Source organism: Mya arenaria, chromosome 11, assembly GCF_026914265.1.
Source record: "Mya arenaria isolate MELC-2E11 chromosome 11, ASM2691426v1".
NCBI classification, from domain to species: Eukaryota; Metazoa; Mollusca; class Bivalvia; order Myida; family Myidae; genus Mya; species Mya arenaria.
This window is the reverse complement of record NC_069132.1, coordinates 71,001,105-71,028,705: the sequence shown is the minus strand read 5'-3', so window position 1 is coordinate 71,028,705 and position 27,601 is coordinate 71,001,105. Positions and strand designations below refer to the sequence as shown.

Sequence of the window (27,601 nt, the reverse complement as noted above, 5' to 3'; positions counted from 1 at the left end):
GTAACGGTTCTTGCGCACTGCACTTGCCCTCAATGAGATCTATCTAGCTATGAAGTTTCAAGTTAATACCTCTAATATTTTTCAAGATATGCCCCGGACAAAACTTTAAGCATGAAAATTAACAAAGGGCAATAACTTTAAAACTAAGAAAGCAAGAGTTACTGTTATTGTGCACTGCACTTGCCTCAATGAGATCTATCTAGCTATGAAGTTTCAAGTTGATACCTCTTATATTCTTCAAGATATGCCCCGGACAAAACTTTAAGCATGAAAATTAACAAAGGGCAATAACTTTAAAACTAAGAAAGCAGGAGTTACTGTTATTGTGCACTGCACTTGCCCTCCATGAGATCTATCTACATATGAAGTTTCAAGTTGATAACTCTTATATTGTACAAGATATGCCCCGGACAAAACTTTAAGCATGAAAAATAACAAAGGGCAATAACTCTAAAATTATGGAAGCAAGAGCAACAGTTCTTGTGCACTGCACTTGCCCTTAATTAGATCTATGTACATATGAAGTTTCAAGTTGATACCACTAATAGTTTAGGAGATATACCCCGGACAAGCGAAAATGGGACGCGGACGCTGCCGCCGCCGACGCCACTGACGCCGTCGACAAAAGTAGCCCCTATATGTCGTCTTTTCAGGCGACACAAAAACTAGAGCTATCACTGAAGGTGATTAATACCCCCGAACGCCGCCCTGATACGTAATTGCAGTCAACTATTTGGAAAGCCAACCTATAAATGACAACTTTATTTTATGGACTATCGTCATTCATTTTTTTATTATGTTTTTAAAAGTTAGAAGAAAGGCTTTAAATAATATCAGTGATGCTAATACTGAGATGTTAATATGGTATACTGATATATTTGATGTTCAGAATATACGATTGTCATGACCATCTATAAATGAGTTTAGTTACTTGTTTTTAAGTTATGCTCCGGACAAGAAAAAAGTAACAAAGGGCAATTACTCTGTAATTGGCTAAAATAGAATTACAGTTCCTGTACACTGCACTTCCTCTCATTATGCTCTATCACTGTATCAAGTTCTATTAAATTCCATCCAATAGTTTTCAAGTTATGCTTTGGACAAGAAAAAGTAACAAAGGGCAGTAACTCTGTAATTAGCTGAAATAGAATTGCGGTTCCTGTACACTGCACTTCCTCTCATTCTGATCTATCACTGTATGAAGCTTTATTAAATTCCATCCGATAGTTTTCAAGTTATGCTCCGGACAAGAAAAAAGTAACAAAGGGCAATAACTCTGTAATTGGCTGAAATAGAATTGTGGTTCCTGTACACTGCACTTCCTCTCATTATGATCTATCGCTGTATGAAGCTTTATTAAATTCCATCCAATAGTTTTCAAGTTATGCTCGGGACAAGACAAAAAGTAATAAAGGCCATAACTCTGTAATTAGCTAAAATAGAGTTATGGCTCTTGTGCACTTCACTTCCTCTCATTGTGCTTTACCATTGTATGAAGTTTCAAAAAATTCCATCTAGTAGTTTGCAAGTTAATGTCTGGAAAAAAAATTGAGCAAAAAAACAAATAAAGGCCAATAACTCAGTAATTAGCTGAAGAAGAGTTATGGTTCTTAAACATTGCACTTCCTCTCATTGTGCTTTACCATTGTATGAAGTTCCAATGAATTCCATCCAGTACTTTTCAAGTTATACTCCGGACAAAAAAAAAGTAACAAAGTGCAATAACTCAGTAATAAGCAAGAATCGAGTTAAGGTTGTTGTACACTGCACTTCCTGTCATAATGCTCTTCCTTTGTATGAAGTTTAATCCAATTCCATCCAGTAGTTTTTAAGTTATGCTCCGGACAAGGTAAATTGCAACGGACCGAACGACAAACGACAGACTGACTGACCGACCACAGGGTGACTCCAATATACCCCCTTCAAACCCCCTGTCAGGGGTATAAAAACAAGAGCTGTCTTACGGCATTATTTTCATGCATTCTAGAATATGGATCATATCAATCTAAAAGGAAGTCACATAAACAAGAGTTTGGAAAAGGGTGCTCAGAAGAATAATATCAAGCCAAAATGGCCTTTTTTATTTATTCTCAGTAGCTCAAAAACATAAAATAATTTTAACTGTATTCTGCTCATGTTGATATAGAAAAAATATGGTTTTTGAAAATTTAAACTTTCAGAAACAAAATGCGAAAGTTAACTTGGTTTCACTGTATTTAACATTCTAGTTCATTTTGTAATTGACAGTGAACATTTGCCGCTTGAAACACAAAATAAACAAAGCATTTATCAAATCGCATACGTTGAATGCCCTTACACGTTGCAACACAAATTCATTAAAAAAAGTGATACACATACATTTAGGCAATATCTTAGAAAGATAAAGAGTTCACAATTCCAATAATAGTTTTGCACTTTAAAAACATGTTTGTTTTCTTATTCCAGACCAGTACATAGAGCAGATTGGCAAGCAGACATTCCTATCTACAACTGGTAAGCACCTGTCTCCCGACTTCCAGAAGATGATCCGGATCTCCGTTGCCGAGGGCATCAAGCGCATGTACAAGGAGTACCGCCTCCACAAGTGGCTCAAGGTGCAGGAGATGGCCACGACAGTCCGCCAGGTCATAGACGCTGAGACAGGGGCCATTACCACCGGCAACCCCGAGCAGATGGTGTCACACATGCCTGGTACCACCAGTCACCAGGTGTTGGAAAACAGTGAGGTGCCCATACAGAAGGAAACTGAATCGCTTAACCAGATTTCAGAAAGTTCTTGTGATAATGACTCAGTGTTGAGTGGTGAGGTCTTGGACTCTGTAAATGTTGTGAATTCTCATAATCATTTTGCCCAGGACAGTATTAGTGATATGGGACAGACCAACAGTGCTTTATACAGTGACAGTCATCTCAGGAGTGCTAATAGATATGTTGATGAACCAGTGAGCCAACAACAGAACTTTTATCAGTATGCCCCTGGGGCTGAGCACCTTCATCCCGCAGCCACGACCAACCAGCCCCAGCAGTATGGATGGCCACATCAGGATGACCTGGGGGAGACCCTTGATGACAGTATGGACTGGGAGAGTGATGCCTCCAGCTACGAAGACTCTGAGGATGAACTGGAACGTGTACTGTTTGCCACACAGCATCTTCTGCCGGAGGAGCAAGCAGTGAGACTCGATGTTGAGATGGGGGATATGGGTATTGGACACCAGCTGTTTGACCATGTGTCTGCTACATGGTACACCTCATACTGCAAGTTCTACAGGGCCAACTGAACACTAAACAGTCATTGGCAGCATTCTACTATGAGAACTAGATCACATTTTGCATAAATTTGTATCATGTATGATGTTTTCTGAAAGTTTCAATACCCAAATTGCATAAATAGTTGTATGCAAGCAAATATCAGTTTTGGTGTCATCATGTATTCGTTATGATAAACGTTATTATTCATTATTTAAATTTATTTAATACTCTATACTTTGCTTATATTGTTTTTGTTTTTCCTTGCCTTGTTAGTTTCTTTTTCACAAAAATAAATGTGCTATCTGTATTTGAGTGTTTCTTTTTTTCAAGTACCAATTACTTTTCTATTTTCAGTATCAGTTATATTTTTGTAGAAACAGTGACCTTGACCCTAGGGGCCTCAATTGCAATCCCATAAAAGATCTTCATAAACTCGCAATATGTCAACCCTGACTAAAGTTATTCAGCACTAACCATTTTTCTATTTTAAGTAACAGTGACCTTGACCATGACCCTTGGAGCCCCAGCACAAAATCCCATGAAAGGTCTATATAAACTCTTCCTATATACCAAGTTTGGGTGCAATATGTCAACCCTAACAAAGTTATTCAGTACCTTTTCTATTTTCAGTAACACTGAACAAATGTGTGAAGGGACATAAAGTTACTCAACTAATATCTATATGCATTCAGCAGATAATTGAATGAGCAAAAAGACACCCTTAATGAAATACAATAGTGCAGGCATAATTTTTTATATTTAATTAACTGAAAAAGAAATTTTTCCTCTGTTATTGTATTCCTGTTGAACAATATCCATTTCATCGGAACAGCATTTGTGTATTATGTTAAAAATGTACTCTCTGCATGGGGTTATGAAATTTGATAGAGGGTCATCTTTAAAATTATGCCAGTTGATTCTGAGGAGAAGATTTTCAAAGTTTTCCATACAGACATGTAGTAAAAAGTAGCCCTGACCACTGGTGGTGGCGTTTCTTTTTACGAATCAACATGAGGTGAAGGAATCTGATATTGGGTCACCTAAGGATCATTCCTGTAAACTCGTTTCAAAATTGGTCAAACAAATTCTGAAGAGAAGATTTTAAAAGTTTCCATATCAACAAAAAGTGAAAAGTAGTCCTGCCCACTGGTGGCCGTGTTTTTTTATGAATCAACATGGGGTGAAAGAATTTGATAGAGGATCACCTATGGATTATTTCTGTGTTTAAATTATTCCAATGATTCTGAGGAGAACATTTTCAAAGTTTTCCATACAGTCATATATAGTGAAATGTAGCCTTCCCCCATTAGGGAGCCGTGTTTTTTATGAAACTTCATAGAGTAAAGGAATTTAATACAGGGTCACCAAAAAAGCTTTTCTCTGATGTTAAGTTGAAATACGGCCAGCAGATTCTGAGGTGAAGATTCTCAAAGTGTTTCTTTCAGGTTGCCATGACAACCCATGTTCTGCATGGAATCACTTTTATTGAAGGAATCTGGAAGAGGACCAACAAAGAAACACACCTGTGAAGTTTGGTTGAAATTGTCCCAGTGATTTAGGAAGAAAAGTTGTTTAAAGGAAAAAGTTGACACACCAACGGATGGATGATGGACAATCACCCTACCACAATAGCTCATGCTGAGCAGTTTGCACTAAGGTGAGCTTAACCACAACAAGATGAATGGCTATAAAAATAGGTAAAAATAACATAAAGGATGACAATCAGCTGTATAAATGGATATAAAACATTATGCTTTCTTAAAATGTTACATATTTTGACAGTATGCACAATTTCTAATTCCAGCATTGGATCATTCTCAACATTGTTTTGTATTATTCGTAGCCAATGGCAAAGAGAATGAATTTTTCATTGACCATATATTAAACTAAATTGAAGAATAATGTGTTGTTTTTAATTTCCAATTTGACTAAAAAAGTAAATTATATGTGGAGGTATAATATTATAAGATCATAAGATAACTTTTATCAATTAATGTCATTGTTGCCAGTGGCTGTGACTGACGATTTATTCAAGGTTTGAATTGATAAAAAAGGTGTATGTTCATATATAAGTTGTATTCATGTTTAAAATACAAATGTATGAATGCTTTGTAAGTTATGTGGTGGTGATACACATGTGTGTGCACACATAATTGTTTATGATTATTCCAGTGCAATCACAGTTTAATTATCAGGGGAAAAGACTACAAAGGAAATGATAATTTCATTTTAATGCAGCTTGTGAACATATATATCAGTTCTAAATGGCCTTATTAATTCATAAGCAGTGTATCACCACCAAGGTACATGACTTATTGTATGCTAAGTTGTTTCCTTCAAACTTTGTTTTATAAGCGTATTATACTGAAATAACAAGCTTTTTCATATTTGAATAAATATAATATTTAACTTTTCTAATCTGGTAATTGCAGCTAGAAGACATTTTGACAGGGGGTTGACAGGCTCAGCATTGGAGCCATAATAAGGATTTGATAAGGATAAAAAAGCCAATAAAAGGGTCATTGTGTCACTTCTTATCTGCATACCTAACTTGTCATTAGGGCAATGACTGGAAAAAATAATGCCCATTACTTTTCAATAATTGAATAAATATTTACAAGAAAGATGTACAGATTTATGATGGTCCTTGTAAATCAAGCCACATCTACACAGGGTCAAAAGGGGCCATGAAGCCCTTAATTGAATTCTATAAAATCTCCATTTGACTTAATTGCATTTATCAATATTGTTTCAGATAAGACCTTTGAATCCACATTAAACAATAATTAATTGTGCCTATTGTGAATCTGTTTAGAAAAATAGAGTAATTAAAAGCTTGGACAATACTTGAGCAATTACAAGCCCAATTAGGGGATTGGCCTGAACCTTCATGTATGATCTTATTCTGAACCACTTTCACAGTTGTGATAATTTATTTATCAATTCTATGACATCAAAAATAGTGATTTAGTGATATATGGGCAAAAACTGTCAAGAATTGTTTAAGCTTTGGTGTATAAAGAAATAAAATGAGCTTTCAAACTGTTGAAAGCTTCTAGATGTGTTAACTTTTGAATTGTTCTTGGATATATATTGGACATTTTGGTACAATTGTATCATAATATTGTTTGAAAAGGGAGGAGAGAAGTGATTAATCAGGAATATTTCTCACTGTGCTATTCAACTTTGTTGTTACTCTTGATCATGGATTCGTTACCAAGTGTTGATCTCCTGAGAGACCATCTTGTTGCACATGACAGGGCTGTCCGAGAAATCATGGCACTTGGTGAGTACCCATACTTGAAGTATTATATATATATTATCTTTTACATTATTCTTATTGTATTTTCTGTCTTATTATGATCTTACTTTCTGTACTATTATCATTACTGCTGTTTTTGTGGTGGACCATATTCCATAACTGGCACATTCAAACCTAACATCTGTCTTTTATTCTCAGTTATTGTAAGTATCTCTTGTTTAAAGTAGGTGCATTTTTCTGTACACAAATCATATGATTTTTTGGCCACTGAGTCAAATGAGTTAAACATGGTGATATTGTGCGACTAATAATACATTAGGGTGTGAAAATATGGACAAAATGCCTCTTGAAACTTTGATATTTTTTCTATCTCATCATTTTTAACAAGGTGGACAAATCACCCTCTAACACTTCTCAATCCATCTGGGCCCATCGATCCCCCCCCCCCCCCCCCCAAAAAAAAGGTTTTTGAATTAAATGATATTTCAGGAAGAAATTCTGAAAAATTCATGATGATATCACTTAAATTGCGTAAGAAATGTATTAACAATTTGATTTTAATAACTTATCACAGAATCTTTAAGGAACATAAATTGAGATAATAATAATCATTTTTGTATCTTTAATACATTCGGCTGTTTTAAACACAGACTATTAATGCAGTCAAAATATGTCGGAACAAAATCCATGGTTGTTATGGAAACATGAGTAAACCAATGGTCATAAATCGTTGAGAAAATGATACACCGATAACAAACCTTTAAACAAAAGGAGTCTGGTAGAAATTGATTTACATGAAAAATATCATTGTTTTTGGCATTTTTTATTAATGATTATTTCAATTATAATTATTACGGTATGGCTGAAGGCCCAAAATCACTCTACGCCGCTCCTTTCAAAGAATAATTGGCTGTATTAGCAGTTGTTATATGAAATAATTTGTTGAATTGTGTCCCCTGTGATTTAACTCCTGTTTGGACCACTGTTAACAGATATCAATTGGCACTGGTTTTTGACACAAGATTTTTTGACATGACCAATATTTCATCTCAGCCTTGTGTCTCCATATGGAGACTTTAATTCAACATGCCTAGCATTTCAACATGACGTCATCAGAATTGATCATTTTGGTGAATTCATAAAACTTAAATCTTTCAGTAACAAGAATAATTGTTTTAATGTGAACTGTATTAAACATTCTTGTTCATTTTGTCAGTGAATATTTGCCCTTTGAACCGCAAAATGAGTGAAGCATTTATCAAATCGCACTCATTGAAAGATAATGCCCTTACAAAATGAACCACAAATTCATTCAGAAAATTTATACACAGACAAACATTCTGGAAACATTTCAGAAAGATAATAAGTAGCACAAGATTCCATAAACATGTTTTCCTTTAAGTATGAAAATTTTGCTTTTCTCTTTCTAGACCAGTACATAGAGCAGATTGGCAAGCAGACATTCCTATCTACAACTGGTAAGCACCTGTCTCCAGACTTCCAGAAGATGATCCGGATCTCCGTGGCAGAGGGCATCAAGCGCATGTACAAGGAGTACCGCCTCCACAAGTGGCTCAAGGTGCAGGAGATGGCCACGACTGTCCGCCGGGTCATAGACGCTGAGACACGGGCCATTACTACCGGCAACCCCGAGCAGATGGTGTCACACATGTCTGGTCACCAGGTGTTGGAACACAGAGAGGTGCCCATACAGAAGGAAACTGAATCACTTAACCAGATTCCAGAAAGATCTTTTCATAATGACTCTGAGTTGCAAGGAAGCAGTGATGAGGTTTTGGACTCTGTGGATGTTGTAAATCCTTATGGATATGTTGATGAACCAGTGAACCAACAACAGAACTTTTATCAGATTGTCCCAGGGGCTGAGCACCATCATCTTGCAGCCATGACTGACCAGCACCAGCAGTATGGATGGTCAGATCAGGATGACCTTGAGGAGGCCCAAGATGACAGTATGGACTGGGATAGTGATGCCTCCAGCTACGAAGACTCTGAGGATGAACTGGACGATGTACTGTTTGCCACACAGCATCTTCTGCCGGAGGAGCAAGCAGTGAGACTCGATGTTGAGATGGGGGATATGGGTATTGGACACCAGCTGTTTGACCATGTGTCTGCTACATGGTACACCACACACTGCAAGTTTTACAGGGCCAACTGAACACTAAATAGTTATTGGCAGCATTCTACTACTAGAACTACACTTTGCATGAATTTGAATAATGTTTTCGAAAAACTTTATACCCAAATTTGTCTCAGTAATTGTATGCAAGCAATCATCAGTTGTGGTGTCATCATGTATTGTGCTATGATAGACATTATTTATTAATTTAATTTTTGTTGACACTTTGTTTTTGCTTGTCTTGTTAGTTTCTTTTTCACCAAAATAAATGTGCTATCTGTATTTGAGTGTTTCTATTCTTCATTTATTCATATTTAATAGTATATTCACAAGATTGGGTTAGTATTGCAACATATCATAATGTGCTGACTAACAAAGTTTAAACAATATTAGTAAACAGCCCTCACCACAATGTGTCATAATAAAGTCTGGTTTCCTTTAGTAACGTGATAGCCAACATTTTCTTTTAAATGTTGCATTATTATGATTACAGGGTAACAAGGGTAATAAGTTTGATTTGATGAAGGTATCCTGACTCATGAAAGTTATAAAAGAATTATCTAGAATAACATGATCTAGGACGGTAATCTGTTATGAGCGTCAATCATTATTTAACTAATTTTGAGGAGCAAGACCTTTGAAGTAATAGGAGAAATAAGTCTGTTTACTATAACAAACAAGTTGTATGTTTGTGTACTGGAATTACTAAGGTGATTGACTCCATGATCAAACTTGACAGAAACATTATGCCCATTAACATTGTTAACATTGTTGTTCTATATGATCGGTAAAGAAATACTCAAGTAATTCTTGACAAAAACCCTTTTTTAATGTAAAAGGGACATTACTCTGGAGTTACTGCGGTGATTATGCACCAATCAATTGTAACCACAGCCCCCTGAGGTCTGGGGGTATACCGGGGATAGCCGGGGAAATGGGTCGTGTTTTTACCTTTCAGGTGGCCCCGCAGTGCCGGGTGAATGCGGTGGTTTTGTCTTCGCTTTAAATATAGCGGGGAATGGGCCTTACCTAGGGTCCCTGGGCATTTGGCGGGAATTTTACCATCTGTTCGTCCCTGCAGGGCGGGAATTTTAGCCGGGGTTGGCGCTATTCCCCGGACAGGGGGGGCGTGGTTACAATTGACTGGTGCATTACAGGGACATAGAGTAATTGGAAAATAAAGATATAGTCTGCATATGGATATGGTTGAAGCAAACATGCAGATGTTACAACTTACACAAATGCAACTAAAATCACTTACATAGACAGTGAAGTCCCTGCTGGTAGGTCCAGGTGCCTGAATGATGCCGTGAGTGTTATAAGAGTCCTCTGGTGTGTACTTGAACTGCGTACCAGCAAAGTTTATCCTCTGCAATAATTTGCGTGTCTCCTTGTCTATGGCAAAGTTGTATCCATCACTGTCCCAGAATACTGTATGAAAATAATTACCAGTACTGATTTGTTTGATTAAAAAATATAAAGATACAAGAATCAATGGTATCAATAAGAGCACAACAGGCATATGCCAACTGTTGTCTGTTTTCAAGGGGCATAACTGATTATCAATTATTAAAGCCTAAGTTATGCCTGTTTGGCCTTACTTACAGGTTTAGTCACTAGCACAATTCAAGTACATGGATTTCTGAATGTTGTTATCTTCTGTGTATATTTTAATTAAATCTTTTTCAAAATTGAACACTGCTGAATATATCTGCTTTAATGGACATTATAATGACTCATGATTTGCAGAAGCACTTTGTACATTTAAGAATTCCTGACAGAAAATGCAGTTACCCTAGTTTCCAACATAATTTCATACCTATACTGTTGTTATTTCCACCTTGTTCTCGGAGGTAAACATTTGTTGAACCTTTTGGGACTTGCACAATAGTAGTGTGACCTGAAGCACATGCCAGACTATAAAATAACTATACACTTTACTGAACATCTACAACAACAAAAGGATGGATAAAGATTTCAATATAGCAATACATTTTATAGGCATTTTTATTAGGTCAATGCTGCTGTCCATGTATGTAAGAAATATTGGAATGACTTCTACTTTAAGCCAAATGTGCTAGAACCTGAAAGGGGCACACTATGGCCCAGCATACATAACCTCTATGTGTTCAATACTATAGGGGCCAAAAGGCAATCCAATGAAAGTTCTCCATAAACTCGTCCTATAAAACAAGTTTGGTCACACTGTGTCAACCATTACTTAAGTTATTCAGTACTTACCATTTTTCTATTTTTAGCAACAGTGATCTTGACCTTGACCATAACTCTCAGGGCCCAAAACACAATCTTATGAAATTTCTCTATAAACTATACATATATACCAAGTTTGGTAACAATATGTCAACCCTAACTTTAGTTATTCAATACCAACCATTTTTATATTAAAAGTAACTTTGACCTTGACCTTGAACCTAGGGGCCGCAAACGCAATCCCATGAAAGTCTCCATAAATCTTCCTTTATACCAAGTTTGGTCATTATTTGTCAAACCTAGCTAAAATGATATATAAGGTGACTTTGACGCTGCCCTACCACCAGATCCCCCCCCCCAAAAAAAAACAACAACAAAAAAAACAACAATGATTCCCTTTGTGAAAACCTGGTTAATACTATAAAAATGTGCCTGTAAAAGGAAATATAAAAAAAGGCCATGATATGTATTTAGGGCTTTTATGGAGTTATATAACCTTATTGTAAGATGGTTGTGAATAGTAGTGCAAAGTATTAAGTCAATTGAATGAAGGGTATAGAAGGTTTTTTTAATTAAAATCCCAACTAGCCCTTAAACTTTAACCTGCCCTAAAAGATTAGCCTAAGTTCCTTAGTCATTCAGGGGCCAAATTTAATATAAAGGATTTTACAGAGTTATGTAACCTAATTGTGTTATGATCCTAAAAAAACTGTGCGAAGTATTAAGTGAATTGAATGAAGGGTATTGAAGTTATAAGTGAAAATCCCAAATTGCCCTAAAACTATAATTGGATCCCGGGCCCTCCTTATTCTTCGAATAGTTAATCTAAAATGTACCACAAATAGATCCAGCACGTTCAGTGCTTTTTTGAGATTACAAATAATTCAGCTTCTAAACCTTTCAAGATGGAATGCTGCCAATGGTCTGAAATGGTATAATTATGCTTTGATTCAGTTCCATATATTTAAAAAAAGAAGAAAAAACACCATGTAACTCAGAGAAGTCACTTCTGGATTGATGTAATTTGCCCCAGGGAATGAGATCATTTTCATTGGTCTCAGTATCATGAACAATAAGGCCAATACATCAATAGAAACTGCAGGAACTTTCCAAGCATAGAACTATAAGGTTGTTTAATGGCACAAGAATAAAGGCAATTGAGATCAATTGGGCACTTTCAAAACTGCCATTTGAGAACAGAATATGCATATACAGGATTGCACGAGTTAATCAGTTGTGGTTAAATATACAAAAGCCCGGCAGACTTGAAATAGTCGCATATATGTGTAACTGTGCAAAGAAGTATGATTCTGACTTCAAGTTATGAACAATTTCTTCTGTTGTTCAATTTCATTTTGCTTTTCTTTGAAATTAAGTAAACCAATATAAAAATTGTTCACAAAGTCATAAGAGGTTGAAGTTACAACTAAATTCCATTTCTTGCTACAGGTTCCTTGGTTTTGAATGTATTAAGCTGATGTCAAAAAGTTTATTTTAGAATACCAAACAGAAAACAAATACAGCTTGAACACAAAATTCAGAGTACAGACACAAAACAATCTCGTGGTTCTTCAATACAAATGAAAATTGCTTCGCTGCTTTATCAGCCATGATGGACTTAATTGCAAACATCAGCTTTCTAGCTTTGCACCTGGGGAGAGCCTTTGCTGATGGAATGTTCCCGTGACCTCACCACCACCCAGACAGGAGGAGCCGTCCCCACCACATACACCACACTGGTCAGTCTGCTTGTACGAGCCGACCTTCCAGTCACAACCTATGCTCTGAAAAAGTGGAATACAATAATAGTGTTGGCAAGAAATATATGGTTTTTGATGTTGTTACTCTACTCTAACTGAAGAAAGACATTTTAATAATGCTACTTACAATTAGTGTTATGCAACCTTCAGAAAATTCAATGTGGGCATCATTTCTTCACATGAATTTTCAATAATGAAATGTTAGTAGAAAAATAAGCAATTATCAGAATATACCTTGATGGGATTCAAATTAACCCTATAGATGCTTTATAATGTGCAACTTATCCTCTGAAAACTCATACTTATTATTATAATCATATAAAACCTGAATGAGCAACATGATACCTTGCACTGTCCATGGACACAGCGTCGGGATGGGTCATCATGGCAAGGTGTCCCGTCCACGACTCTGTCCGCCAACTTATGGTAAAACATTTGACCCTTTGCCAAGCACAGCAATGCGCACGTTTCACCATCTGAAAAAGGGCCATGTCTGAGAGTTAGATGATGTAAAAGACAGACACATAGCACTTAAGGTTTTACCATGCTATGTGCAAACTGAATTCATAATAGACCTCCATCACAGTCCTGTATATCCTGTTTGGAAAGGGGCGGGACCCTTCTGACTGGAAAAATGCGCCATTTTCATTAAAATTGGAAATTTGACTTTTGTCTAGATATGAACAAAATGCTTTTAAAATAAACAGAAAAGATAAAATAGTGTGATAAGTTAGATAGTAGAGAATACAACATTTTTTCAATACATAAATGGTTTGGAGTATTTGGAAGATTTTGATGATATGTTATTTTTAACAGAAATTGATACAATTGTTCTCACTGTTAGGGAAAAAAAAGGAGTCGAGCTTCAGCCCTAAATTGGTCTTGAACCAGGGCTTCTAAAACCAGACAAACCAACAATTTGCAATTTTGACTATGACCACCCTGGACTGATTTCTGTAACAAAATAATATAAAAAACAGACTGAAATTTGTTTATTTGTTTATATATCATCTCCAAAACCACTGAGTCAGTACAAATTGTAATACATTAACCTAGTTTGTCATTAACTCATCCTCAAAACAACTAATAAAAGTGACAAAATATCCATCAGCTTAATATGATCAGCTGCTTTTTTGGCTATGATGAACACTGGATATCTTCTAATTGGCAGCCGTTTGTAATCACCCCAAAGGAGACACATTTTCCTGACTATATAATGCAAATATTTTAGATATTGTTCGCCTTTTTGTTTTTCCATGTCCGAAAAATATTCTACTTCTTTTTTTTTACAATTAGGCTTTGAATTTATAGACGTTAAATGACAGGTTTTAATGAACATTTCATTAATTGTTACATTAATTTATCTGCAATTATCAATAGTTATTTATTATGCCTAGTATCAGTCCCATCAACTGCAATTCAAACAAACACCTGCAAGAGTTTAACCTTTACACACATGTAATAAATTGTGTCTTATATTTCGGCTGTAGATCGAACGGTACACTGTGTGATGTTAGAGAACAAGTGTTGTACAGATTAAAGCCATGTGGTAATGTATTGCAAGGTGCTAAATGAAGCAACACTTAAAAGAAGTGTGGATTGTCTGATGAAAATTGGTCTGTCCAATACCGTATGATTCCATTTTATTCTAGGCTGGTTAACAAACTACTATATTTAACACATTTGCATCTAGGCTAGTTAGAAAGAACCATACAATTGGAATAATAATAATCAATAATTGAGAACCTTTAAATCATGGCCGAAATGTTTGAATGAACCTTTTGGTCTCAGAAAAAATTGAGGTTCAAAACTTTTAGAAGCCATGACTTGAACAATAACAATAACATGCATGTATGAAATGATGTTGATAGTTCTTTAAGGATATGGACACTCTAGCAAGCAATAGATTAAACTTACGTCCATAGTAGGGTAGCCAAGAGTATTTGACGTCATCCAGGGGAATGATGTTGTACTCTTCACATTGGCTAGCCCGAAAATCACGCCTAGCGCCCGAACATACCTGGGAAAATACATGGGATGGATGAATTAAGTTTAATGGGTTCAAGAAATAGTTTGTTTGGTGTTATAAAAATAACTGCGACAATGTTTTAGGCATAGGAATTATTGGGGGTCAATATTTAAATGTACAAATAAATCTTCAAATACAACTTGAACAAACAAAAAATAAAATTGCAATGGCTCAGACAGCCTTTCTTTATGTCATATGATAAACAACAGTCACTCTTAATATACACCGTAAGCACTTATATGTAAGAAAAAGGAAAAATAAAATCTTACAATATTTTCTAAGAAGAAAAAAAAGTATTCTTCTACAGGCATAGACATGAGTGTAGTTTTCAATACAACATTATAAGAGATTATAAACTGTTGTATGCAAGTATCTTCACCACTCCAGGACAGTCTTCCCATGAAAGTCTTCTTTACTGCTATATTTGATCTCAAATTGCTTTAAATGCAGTACCAGTATTTTATGCTAGCCTTACCTGGGTATTGCACATCTTGAAAGACTTGCTTCTCCCTTTACATACATTTCTGGAAAATAAACAGTACTCATACAAGATACAAAAAAATTATTTCACATATTATGCAGTACATAAATTACAAACCTAGATCACTGAGCTATTTTCTGACAAAATGCAAATCAAATAACATCAATAATGCAACACAGAGCCTAGAATATAATAAATGCATTCAAATAAGATTAAAAGTTGAATAGTATTAGCAAAATGGTTAAGACATAAAAAAGAATCATATTAAATGATTCTAAATACATCATTTCTAAATAGATGATTACATTGATTACTCATAAGGCTACCAAATATCATTGGGAATATAAATATGAGTAAAGGCAGTGTACAATGTAATTTTGCAGTGCTGTATTTGAAGTGAAAACCCTAAAAAAGGTTTTGAGAGCTATCTAAACATTTGCTTTAAAGTGGGATCAAATACAACTTTATTCTTCAAAATTGCAGTTAATTATGAAAGCATTTTTACAGATGACACTAATATCAAAACCTTACAAAAGAATGCATCACCTATACATATCATAAATAGCATGAAATTCAAACCGTGCATACAAACACTGCATTAAGCCCACAGCGTGTCATCATTCAGGCTTTCTTCACTGTGAGCAATTATACACCCACTGAGATGAAACTTGGTGACGACAGATAGAGGGATTCCTTTACAGGCTTTTTAACTTGTCATTCATACATTACGGCTATAATGTCATTGACTTTTGAAGACATAAATTATTCAATATTATAATTTAACACAAGGTTGAGTATTCTACCCTATTTATGAATGAAAGGAATTTATGTAAAAATGTGCATAATAAAAATTCCTCAGAGTCTGATATAAACTACATGTAGGTGTAACCAGACATATTATATCCATCCAGATAATTGTTACCCATAAAACCTGTATCAAATCACACTGGCAGTTTTTTGGAGATTGCACAACCTCTCTATGTGCACTATATCAATAATGTCAATGCACAACTAGGCTTGATCATTCCTGTCAAGTTTCATCAAATTCCCTCCAGCAGTTTTGGAGATTGCGTGCAGACATATTTATGTGACATGTATGCAGACAGACAGACAGATGGAACACACAACATCAAAATTACTCCTACCTGCTAATGGGAAACATTATTTTACAAAGTCAGGCTAATAGAACCTTAAGTCAGGGGCAAAGGGCCAGCACGGCATTGGGGCCACAGACGCTAATTTTCACACAGGCTTCTTTTTTTCGTATTTTAAACCTCGCTAAGTGTTCATGGCATTTAGAGAAGGTATTAAATACTTAGTACACATGGCAAAAAGTCAAAACAATTGCCAGGCATGTGGTCATCTTAGAGTATCGGTCATTGAGCTTTCCTCAGCATTGGTGTGAAAACAGTTGGTGAGTTATTCAAGTAGGTAAAGGAATTAAAAAGGCAACAATCAATGCATAGACAACTACATCAAATCTTATACATCAATATAAAATGAAAGTAGACTTTAAAATAGATGTTCCAAATAAACCTTGAGAAAGTTTTCGCAGAGTTTCAGCATAAGATATCCTGTACAAAGAGCATTAATTAACATGCATCAATAATTGAATAAATAAAAATGAAATTAAATGCATCTGATATGTTCAAGTAATTTAGACATAAATTAAAATAGTTAATGCATATTAAACCCCTATTATAAGACTATATATATATGCTTTATTTTATATATTTTCAGGGTGGTTTTAACTTTAGTGGTATCATTATCATTGCAGAATATTAATGCTTAAAAGTAATGCAATTCGCGTCTTTCATAGATGATCTTTTTTAAAAGGTCTTAGTTGAAGCACTCCTGGCCCCATCCTATTTGCGGTACCAATGCCTAATTTCTTTCTATGAGCATGACAGTAAGTATGTAGGGAATTAATCTTGATCTAATGCTTTATGTGGATTTAGCTAGGTCAGTTGGCACCAATTGGCTGAATGCCAACACAAATTAAAGTATTAAAATTCCACAACTGATACGACGATGGATACACTGGAGACAACTATCCCAGTAATTAAATAGTATGGAGTTATCTAAATCCAAAGTGCATGCTCTAAAACTGTTAATGGGTGGTTATGTGACTGTCACCAAGACACAGTACCTCTTTTATATAATTGCTTAGTCCATAATATAAACAGCCACTCCAGAGTCTCAATTAAGGGGAACATAAGGAGAACATAACGAATGTCCAAATGTTAAACAAGTTTCCTTAACGTCATTATTGTGGCTAATAAATGCTATACCTGTCCAGACTGTCAACGACACATTGCCTTTCTCTGACCTTGACTCCGCCCCCACATGACCTTGAGCAGTCAGAGAACTGACCCCAGTTACTCCAGCCCCCATATGCACCAGACAGCGTCTACAACAAGCATGTATACACCATCAGTGATTTATATTTCAACCCGCTGCCACTATGTTTCTCTTAAATACTGTACACATGGCACGTACATAATTGATAAAACATTGTTATTTATAATCAATATAAAATAGAAAACTATGTAAATAAATAATGAAACTGCAATCAAACGTATTTTGAAATTATCTAAAAAGTAAAATAACACTTTATAAATGAAAAGACAATTCCAACACAGAATAAACAAGAATGGAACATACCACTTTGACAGATGGCGGGAAACATGTACTTCAGTATTACTAACAGCCGTACAGTTAATGTGTTACAGAACCCCGTACTTTTTCAGTATGCTAAGTATTTAGAGTTTGAGAAAACTATGTTCAAACTATCGCAATCGGTGATCCAAGTACGCAAGTAAATGAGATGAGGAAACATTCGGGCATCGAGCTCCATTTGGATGAAAATGATTTGAAAATCGCATTGTATTTACAGTCTAACGTGCGGTCCAATGAAACACCAGCAGATCCCTTCTGGGAAAAGCATGCTCGACCCTGCAGGGGTCCACTGGTCTTTATATACACTAACTTCTCTATTCTCACATAGCTCGGGCTTTGCTAATTTGCATATTTCCAACCAAGTTTACATCCAGTGTGAACGTACTTCCGTTTTATACGGATTATTATGAACGCACATCCGCCTACAGCGGACCGTTACATTATTATGAACGTGCATATCCGCCACAGTGGACCGTTACAACAGTAAGTACATTCTGGCAAATCAAATACGCTTTTTGGTCAGTATTTTTACAAATTTTACTCCAAATAAGACTTTTCTAAGCAGAACGTTTAAATTTGCAATCCTTCTCTACTATTCTTGTTGATAATCGTTATTCTTGTTTAAAGCTGCACTCTCACAGATATACCATTTTTACAACTTTTTTATTTTTTGTCTTTGAAAGAGCAAACTTTTGCGTAAATATCTTCAAACCAATGATATAAGATTGCTGACAAATAATCAGATCGAAGTTTTTCATATTTCCGTTCGAAAATTAATGTTTTATGGCTTAAACCGTTACTAACGGTTTAAGAAAAATGCATAAAACATCAATTTTTGAACGTACATATAAAACTCTGCGATCTTTTTTTGTCAGCAGTCTTATATAACTGGTTTCTATGGATTTCCGCAAACATTGGCTAGTTCCAAGACAAAAAAATAAAAAATAAAAGTTGTCAAAACGTTCAATCTGTGAGAGTGCAGCTTTAATGCCGTTATAAATAGATACATGAACAAATTTAACAAAATATTTATAAATGCAAGTGGACTTTAATCGGAAAACAAACTTTCCTGTATATCTCCCTTTTGCAGGCATCATATAACTGTCATAATGTTAAACCAGGCTGAATATAGTTTGTCAATATTCAATACACTCTTAACAGAACAGAACAGAAGCTTTAACAGATCAATAGTATATATGATAAGGGTTTTAGCCAGATTTTAATCAAAGCGCGAGGCGCTGACTATCTGCGGGCAAATATGTGAGAATTGCATTTTTTTTTTAACTATGGGAAGGGGTGAAGGGCACATAAATAAACGTGAAAAATGTGCCGAAAGCCCTTGTGCCCACACTGAGCGAGAAAACAAACATATCTATATCTGTATGGCGTCTTGTGTCATTTTGTTTTTGTAAATGTCACTTCAATCGTCGTAATCCCCCATCCCCATGTATTTAGTGTTACAATGCATGCCCCATTTCAATCTTTTCTAAAGGTTTTTCGTTGCTTTGATTAGGTATCATACGATAGGGAAATACAATACATCATATATATATATATATATATATATATATATATATATATATATATATGTATATATATATATATATATATATCATTTCCTTTTATTAACATACACGTTTTGTTTAGGGAATTTTTTTTTTACAAACAACTTCAGCAATAATTCCATTCAAAATGCACAGCTTATCACTTCAGTCGACGTATCCCCATGTATTTGAAGTTACAGTAAATGCTCTTTTCAATCACGTCTAAAGGTTTTTCGGTGCTTTGATTAGATAGCATACATTAGACAAGTTTTATGAACTTTTGAGTTTTTAATTCTTTAAGGAAAATGATTCTATTTTAACGAGCAACTTTAGCAATAATACCTTTTAAATTGCAAAGCTAATCAGATGGTCGTTTTCCCGCGGTGAGGACAAACATGTGGTCAGTTAATGTATGTAGAAACTATGTTTAGAATATCGGTCAGTTAATGTAGTTGATTCTAGTTTTAGATTATCGGAACTTGTCTGTTTTATGAATGAGAATATGATTGTGCTTTTTAAAGTTTATTGATAAATTTAATATTATTAATGTTTTATGTAAGTACCTGTGTAGAAATAGTACTAGTGCTGTTATGAATGCTTCGTACTCTTTGAATGTTAAACAGGTTTAATCCGAATTACTCTGCTTCACTAAACGTTTGCATGACTCACTGTCGTATCAGGGCATGTGTGCTTATAATAATTGAAAGCCTAATGTCTATAACTATACCAAGAATACACCGGAACGAAGCTTTTATGCAAAAAATGAAAACATCTCATTAGAAATATAAACGCCTAAAAGGGTACTGAGGGACAAAAAGGCACATTGTTTCGGACAGTGAATAGTTAAAGCATTATGAATCATAGAACATGTTAGAAATTGTTCTTTTTGTAGTAATGTTAGGTTTTAACTACTAAGTAACTGTAAAGTGTGTTTAAATTCATAATCACAATTCAAGTTTTAATCAGAACAAAAGAAATATTTGATTATCTTAAGCATTTAATTGTTTGAAGTCAGGGGGTGCACATTCTGGTCTCGATGGGGACAGAAGAGTGCATCCAAAAAAGGACAGAGTGCAGCACCCTCCACTGACCCTCTGAGCTAAAACCCAATATGATAGACCAAACATTGTAGATTTATCTCTTTTTAATAGCGACTTTATTTTGATGCTGGATAAATTAAAGGCATTACATTTTTATGACTGTATTGACGCTTTTTAGAGTAACAATACATAAGATTACCAGTGTGTCCCCAACAAATTTCCCTTCATGTGTATCAGTAATCTTGTTGTTACAAAATAAACTATATGCAAAAGCATAATGACAAATGGAAGCAGACATTCTTTCAATTTTTCTTGTCTTAGTTGCATAGCATTTCATACAAATTTAGATACTTTTCGTCAAATGTAAACGCAATGTATAAACATTTGCCGGACTAGCCGAATGTGTAGTTAAGTACAAATCTAAAATTGGCAAGTGACCGCCTTCCGATTTTATACCCGAGCAATTGTAATCCTAAAACAGCTAGACCTTAGACATTTTTACATCCCGTGTCACATTAACAATTTTGAAAACGGTGCTTCTTAAAATGAACTAGAACGGTTTGGTTTGAAAAATGACAGATACATTATATATAATAAATATATCATTCGGGAACGTCCACACTAGATGACACATTAAACACTGTCACAATGGAAGCTATTATAGACCCAGGGTACGATTATTTTCAAATTTATATCTATTTCAAAACAATTGTTGTTCGGTATGTGCTGTTTGACTTATATCAGTTCCCAGGCCAACGAAGTCAGAAAACTGACGCGTTTATACTCCATTATCACGTGTGAATTTACAACTCAAGATATTTCATATGTCAAGATCAGCGTAACTAAATGAACCCAATCGACTGCATTTAAATACTTTAAATTATTATAAAACCAACAAATAATTTGAACGTACGGTGGCATGTCACTTAAAAGGAAGTTAAACAGCAATATTGGTGTGTAATTTGTTCATAAAAAATACTTAATTTTCAGTTGCGAAAAGCTCGATTATAAAGTAACAAGATGTATACCAACATATGAAATAAATGTGATATTATGAAATCTAGCATTGAAAGTATGACGATACTTTGACATTTAAATACAAACTATTTTATTATCATATACACATATACACGCTGGTGTTAAGTAAGTGTGCACTTTTGCATTTAACGCACGCTTCGTTTAAACGCTTTAAGCTGCGGCCTGGCGAGCCTGTGTATCTTTAACAAAACCTGATGACATGAATAGAAAAACTTGTGATTTACATGTACTGTATATATATCTGACTAAAGGTGCCCGACTGCGTAGGACACTGGATCTATCCCTGCTGCCGGCGAGAAATTTTTATTTCCTATTTTAAATATGATTATGTGCATGAAATTAATTTACTATATTAACTTATGATTTGCAAAACAATCAGAAAATATTTGCCATGTATCTAATAAAATAAAAATGCCGCTTTAATCCCTCTTTCCTATTACTTTTGAACATCAATATATACGTGTATGTAACCTTTCAGCACTAAAATCTCGTTTATCCAGCCATTGTGCTATGTTCCGAATATTTTCTTATTGAAGGACTTACCGCCAGGAAGATGAGCCCTGCAACGGTATGGTGTGTCCAGCCCATGGTCCGTGTCCAGCCCCTGGTCGGTGTCCAGCACTTGGTCCACTAGCCCTGTAGATCTTACCACCTCCTGGAGGTGGACAATGGTTTCGATACGGTTAGTCCCAGTGCTCCGTCTCATATGAGTACAGCCACCAAACGAGCATTGCTATACATGTCAGAATAATCATTATATGTATTCATCATGTATCTTTAAAAATATATATTTGTCCAGTAATTTCGAATCCAAAACGTATTTAAATTCAACTATTCATTCCATTAATTACGAAGTTGTCATAAGTTAACTGCGCATTTCTGTCGTAACTTTTACACAATTGGTACCAAATAACACAATGATAACTAATTTTCTTATTATTTAATTATTTCATCTCCGAAAGTTACAAAATGTTGTCATGGCAGCCGATGTTGAAACTAATCAAACAATTGATGTAATTTTCACAGTATATAAACCAAATCGTTCAGTGTAAATTAACCTCATACACGTCTTGTGATGAAATAAAAAAAATAACTACCCCAATTTTCGTCCAAGTTAGGATGAAACTGAACGTGCAATTGCATAAAAGCATTAATGTGAAAGATTAACAGATAGAGCCAACTTTTTGCGTGAAAACGCTCTTCATGATGAGAACAAAAGCCCGCGAGTACGATGTTTCCCGAGTCCGTTCGGTTCTGGACATAAACTCACAAGAAAGAATACCATCTCATGTGACGCTGTCATCTTTATTCAAAGAAAGCTCTTGAACATGCCCAATTTTGAATGTCTGTGCCATTGAAGCATGTTAAACAGTGCTTCAGACGGGGGAGGAGGCAGTGGGGAGCGCAATTTCCGATGTTCACTCCGTCCCCTTAGACAAAAGCCCAGATGGTATAGCGACTATTGTATTTTGCACGCTTTTGTTCTAGGACTTCGAATTAAATAAAAACGGTTCAAAGCACCCAGACTATTCAATTTCATAGGATTAGGCTGGATTTAGCGAAGTCATTCTGAATTATTATCATGGTCATCGTAAGGCCTCGGGCTTTGAACTTGTAATGATGGAGTCATCCATCGACAACTGTGTACAAGAGTGAAAATTGTGGTTATGGCCATTATAATTATTTTTAATGGTACGAGACCTTTTATACGCGGAGTTCGTATACAATTAAATATTGGACCAAACCGCTTGAAATAAAACACGTACAAACTCACTGAATTAAGCTTAGTGAAATAAGATTTTTTACTGATGCGAGGTTTTGCAAAACATATAATTTAGTTAACGTAACTTGTCAGGGTGTCAGCGCAATCATGTATTCATTAGGGAAACACGGTTTAAGTTCAGGTGAGCTCGGCAAAGAAGGGCGGTGCTTAACTCTATGGTGGATGATGGATTGCCTAACGAAACTGAAGACGTTGATGACATTTCTAACACCGGTCTTGAAACTGGAGACGGGACAAATACACCAGAACAAATATGCGCACACGGGTGCCCTATTGCGTGTCAGTAACACTGGCATTTATTGCAAAAATAACCATATAAGTAAATGAGGCTAACAATAATAAGAAATTAAAACCAACGTTCTATGACATAGTCTTCTAGTCTCGTAAGCATTATTATATGCGATATTTCATGAACTCCTTCAATAATTTGAAGGCTTTATCGTCTTCTTACTTTCCTTTATCTTTGTTGGGTGTTGAATGATATCAATCAAATGAAAAATGTCATTAAACGGTGATTGAAATTAATCGAGGTATTAATAATATGAAAAACATCTTAAGATAAAATATGATACCTTAAAATTTACAATACATCCGTATTAACATAGCCCACGTGTTATCTTAAAATCTTTGAATGTCTTAAATACGAGAATGTGTAATGTTCTCAATTTCAAATGTTCACGTAAGATCGTCGAAGATCACCCATGGTCTCGTGCAAATGAGAGGAAAGAGTGAAGTGATAATTAAACATAACCCGGTGTACATTTCACATCTTAGAAATTAACGAGTTTCATTAATTTGTCATTGTATACGTATTAAGCTCGATAATGAATTTTAGCCTGGCATTCGAATACAACAACACAATCGGAGTGAATCTACCGTAAGTCCCGTGTTCGTGTTAATTAATGGCGAACAAAGCTATTTTGGCATGCGATAATGCTAAATTCCAGGCACTTTCCATGTATAAAGAGGGTATATTACAGAAATTGGGCCAAACATGTATACTATTCTAGATATCTTACTTTTAACCATAATAGCTATATTGGAATCAATGGCTTTTTAACAAGTTTAGCTATATGTATTGATATGATTTAAGTCATTTACACAAGGTGCGTTGATGTTATAGTTTATTAAAACCTGCTGTGACATATTCAAGTTGTTATTTAACACTCAAATTCATATTACACCATGCTTTGTAAGATGTTTAGTTACCCACTAGGTTGTATAATGTGCTATAATACCCGGATTCATAAGACATTTAGCGGATCATCACCAGCAGGACTTGCCAATAGTATTTCTATTACTTACAGGCGCTGCTTTAAACCACACGCCGCTGAGAACCTTAATTCCAACGCTCACTTGTACGTTTTGATGTGCATGTAAGCATCATTCGGTTGTAGAATCTTTAAGTCACAGACCTGACGTCTTTGAGCCACCAGTGTCAAACATCAGTACCCCTTCCCAACTTAAAGGTGTAACAAGGAAATAGAACAGGCACGCGGAATGCATCACTGATACAATTACTCGAGGCCCTGTTAGTTCAGGTATCCATATATATATATTTTTATAAATGGTCACAGCTTTTAATTAATGCCAATGACATTCAAACTAATGAGTCAGTACGACGTGTACTGTGTATATATTGTTTTCATTATCTATAGGACATCCAACATCAGACAGCTTTGCCTTTAATGGAATTTCACTTTCGTATTGTTTAAAATTTACACATTGAGACGGTTACAGGACTGAAACTATTTGATTTATACATGGAAAACAATACTGTTGTTTTATGCTTATTTGCATCTGAATTTACGCGCTTTATTTCACAAATTTTATTTATGTAATTTTTACATTGCAAATAGTGTTGTACGAATGACTTGCCAGTAAACCGTATTGAGTTACCATAAGTCGGTCTAATTATTTTCTAATATGGACTCTTCAGCATTTTAAATGCAGTTTTACCATCATTGTGTGGTTTTAATTAATGATGCATACTTGAAATTTAATGTGTTTAAAATGCTCTTCGGTAGGATATAATATGGCACGATAGACATCGCAGATAGAGAGGTGTCAGTTTAGAATATATTTACTTTTACTGAAATATTCCACAATCGATATAGGATATAAATGTATACACATATTTGCCTTGATTTCTATGAATTTGAGAATGCGTTTAATAAATGAAAAGGAAGAGTTAAAACTGGCCATGAGGGAAGTATAATTTAAACGTCAAGCCTCAAATATACCATTTGTGTTGACAATGTCAAACTTCTATATCCATTAACATATTGGGACTAAAAGGTTGAAAAACGTGGATCACTTTCTTCGATCAATGTCAAATCCCATCTTTGTTTGAACTGATCAGAATATAGGAGACAAAGAAACTCGAAAAGTAAAGGTTTCCAACCAAGATATTTGAAAGAAACACACGACCCTAATAGCTTACACCTGTGTATGGGCTGACAAACCTAGTGAGGAAAATGTGCGCAGACCTAGTCAAACATCTCTGTCAACTTACCGAATGCGAACTCATTGAATGCTTTTGCAAGCAATAAACGGTCAGTATCCCTATGAAGTGGTAATTTGGTTAATGATGATATTAGGCCTGCTTGTGAATCATGACATTGGCAAAATGATAAGTCGCAAATGAAAGTTTTCAAAGGCCAACTTTTAGTGCACGCCAAACACGTGTCCTCAACCGTACAGTTTACCCTCCCTGTCCTCTCGCCATTTTAGTGGGTGAGTTAAACTACCTAGTTAATACCTCCAAATGAGCCATTGTTAGCGACTTCCTTTATTATGAGCTAAAATTGAGTGTGATCGAAATAGTTAACTGTTGGGAAGATGTCTATCGGGTTGACAGCTTCCGACGACTCAAAACGATAATATATATGTTACCCTGGTAAAACGTGCTAATCTAAGAGAATATTGCTTCTTTTTTAATACGATAATCATTTTCAGATTTGTCTTGTATTAAATGAATTTGTTTTCATTTGATTTGTTTTATAAATTTGAACATGAATTTCGTTCATAGCTCTCATGAAACCTTACGAAAACGCCGGAAAGTTGATTTAACATCTTTCAAATGGCGTGCTGGTCAATATTTACTCGGACGATCTTGACCACCCATTGCAACGTCTGTACACTGCACTAATTATGATTAATTGGAGTAAGTGGGCTGTTTTTTACTCACCAAAACAAACTCATTGTAGTGTTTGTTCTATATATGTTATCTCATAAGGTCAATGTTTTAAAATTTAAATATTTGATCAAATACAAGTTTATGAAGGGCTCGTTATCTGTCAATACGATGATATTTAGTGATATAGAACCGGATTTACGAACGTTTAAAATAGAAGAACACTAGTGGTATCTTACTCCAAAAGTTAACGACTAAGAAAATGCATTAAATACTATCCGATTATATTATTGATAACGATTTGGCTACAAACCCCTTTTTCGAAAAAAAATATTATAAATTTAAGACACTATTAAGTTTTTGTTTCCTGGATTATCGTACTAGTATCTGATGTGTCTACTCTATTAATTTTAATGGATCGTGTCATCAGTAATCTACTTTTTCGTTCTGTAGCAATTTCGCTCTAATAGACAACTGTTTTGTAAAGGTTCGTTTACTCATATGTTGCAACTATCCAGTTGACTTTTAACAATTTTTCGAACATGAATGCATTTAGATGTTTACATGAAATTATTCTTACGTAGGAAGGCGAAAAGGTTTAGTTTAACAGAGAGTGAAAATAATCGTCTCGATTGCATGCTTATGTTTAAGTTAAATATAGGCTTTGCTTATTTAAGGAATACACAATATGTAAACAACAAAAAATACAAGGACTAGTCTGTCATCCATTAACTTAAAAACAATGTCTAAATGTTAATAGCAAACAAATAGGTTTTACCGTTTACAGCAGGCTGTCCATAAAAAGTGATATCACTAAGTAAAATCCAGTTGCTGAAAGTTAAAAATCGTCTAATGTTACGTATTCCAATGATTAAGGTTTGAATACCGAGTTAACTGAAGTGAAGCTAAAATTTCGAAATTAATTCTTATGAATATAGATGTCTGTAAATTATTTAAAAACGCAAACATTAGTTAAGTCTTGTCTGTTCTCCATGCAGGACGGCGCACACTACTATTCATGTGATTTATTGGGATGTATTGTATATACTATCCTATTGAGGGGAACATCATATAATACTCGTTTGGCTTCTTTGAAATTAAATTGCGTTAACCGTAGTAAAGTGCTCTTGTCGTTGAATGTATTATAAATTCAAAGAGCAAATCTATCATTTATTCACTGTGTATTTAAATCTATATTCAACAAACACGGTGCACATGTGTAAATAAGTCAACATTTTACTCT

General features: G+C 35.0%; 1 protein-coding gene across 5 annotated transcripts in view; it reads right to left on the bottom strand.

The window, feature by feature from the left end:
* Positions 1–27,350, bottom strand: part of LOC128207366 (papilin-like) — a 172,263-nt gene extending 144,913 nt beyond the window's left edge. For 4 of the 5 annotated variants that reach the window (XM_052910243.1, XM_052910247.1, XM_052910246.1 and 1 more), the window contains exons 1-9: positions 27,137–27,350; positions 21,983–22,172; positions 17,430–17,548; positions 15,133–15,181; positions 14,546–14,648; positions 12,974–13,104; positions 12,520–12,652; positions 10,477–10,557; positions 9,919–10,088 (exon numbers count right to left, since the gene is read on the bottom strand). In XM_052910243.1, coding sequence (XP_052766203.1) covers positions 9,919–10,088; positions 10,477–10,557; positions 12,520–12,652; positions 12,974–13,104; positions 14,546–14,648; positions 15,133–15,181; positions 17,430–17,548; positions 21,983–22,027 — 831 coding nt within the window. In that variant the 5' untranslated portion in view covers positions 22,028–22,172; positions 27,137–27,350. The remainder of the gene's footprint in view (positions 1–9,918; positions 10,089–10,476; positions 10,558–12,519; positions 12,653–12,973; positions 13,105–14,545; positions 14,649–15,132; positions 15,182–17,429; positions 17,549–21,982; positions 22,173–27,136) is intronic. The other variant, XM_052910244.1, reaches the window with a different exon arrangement.
* Between the last annotated feature and the right edge of the window lie 251 nt (positions 27,351–27,601).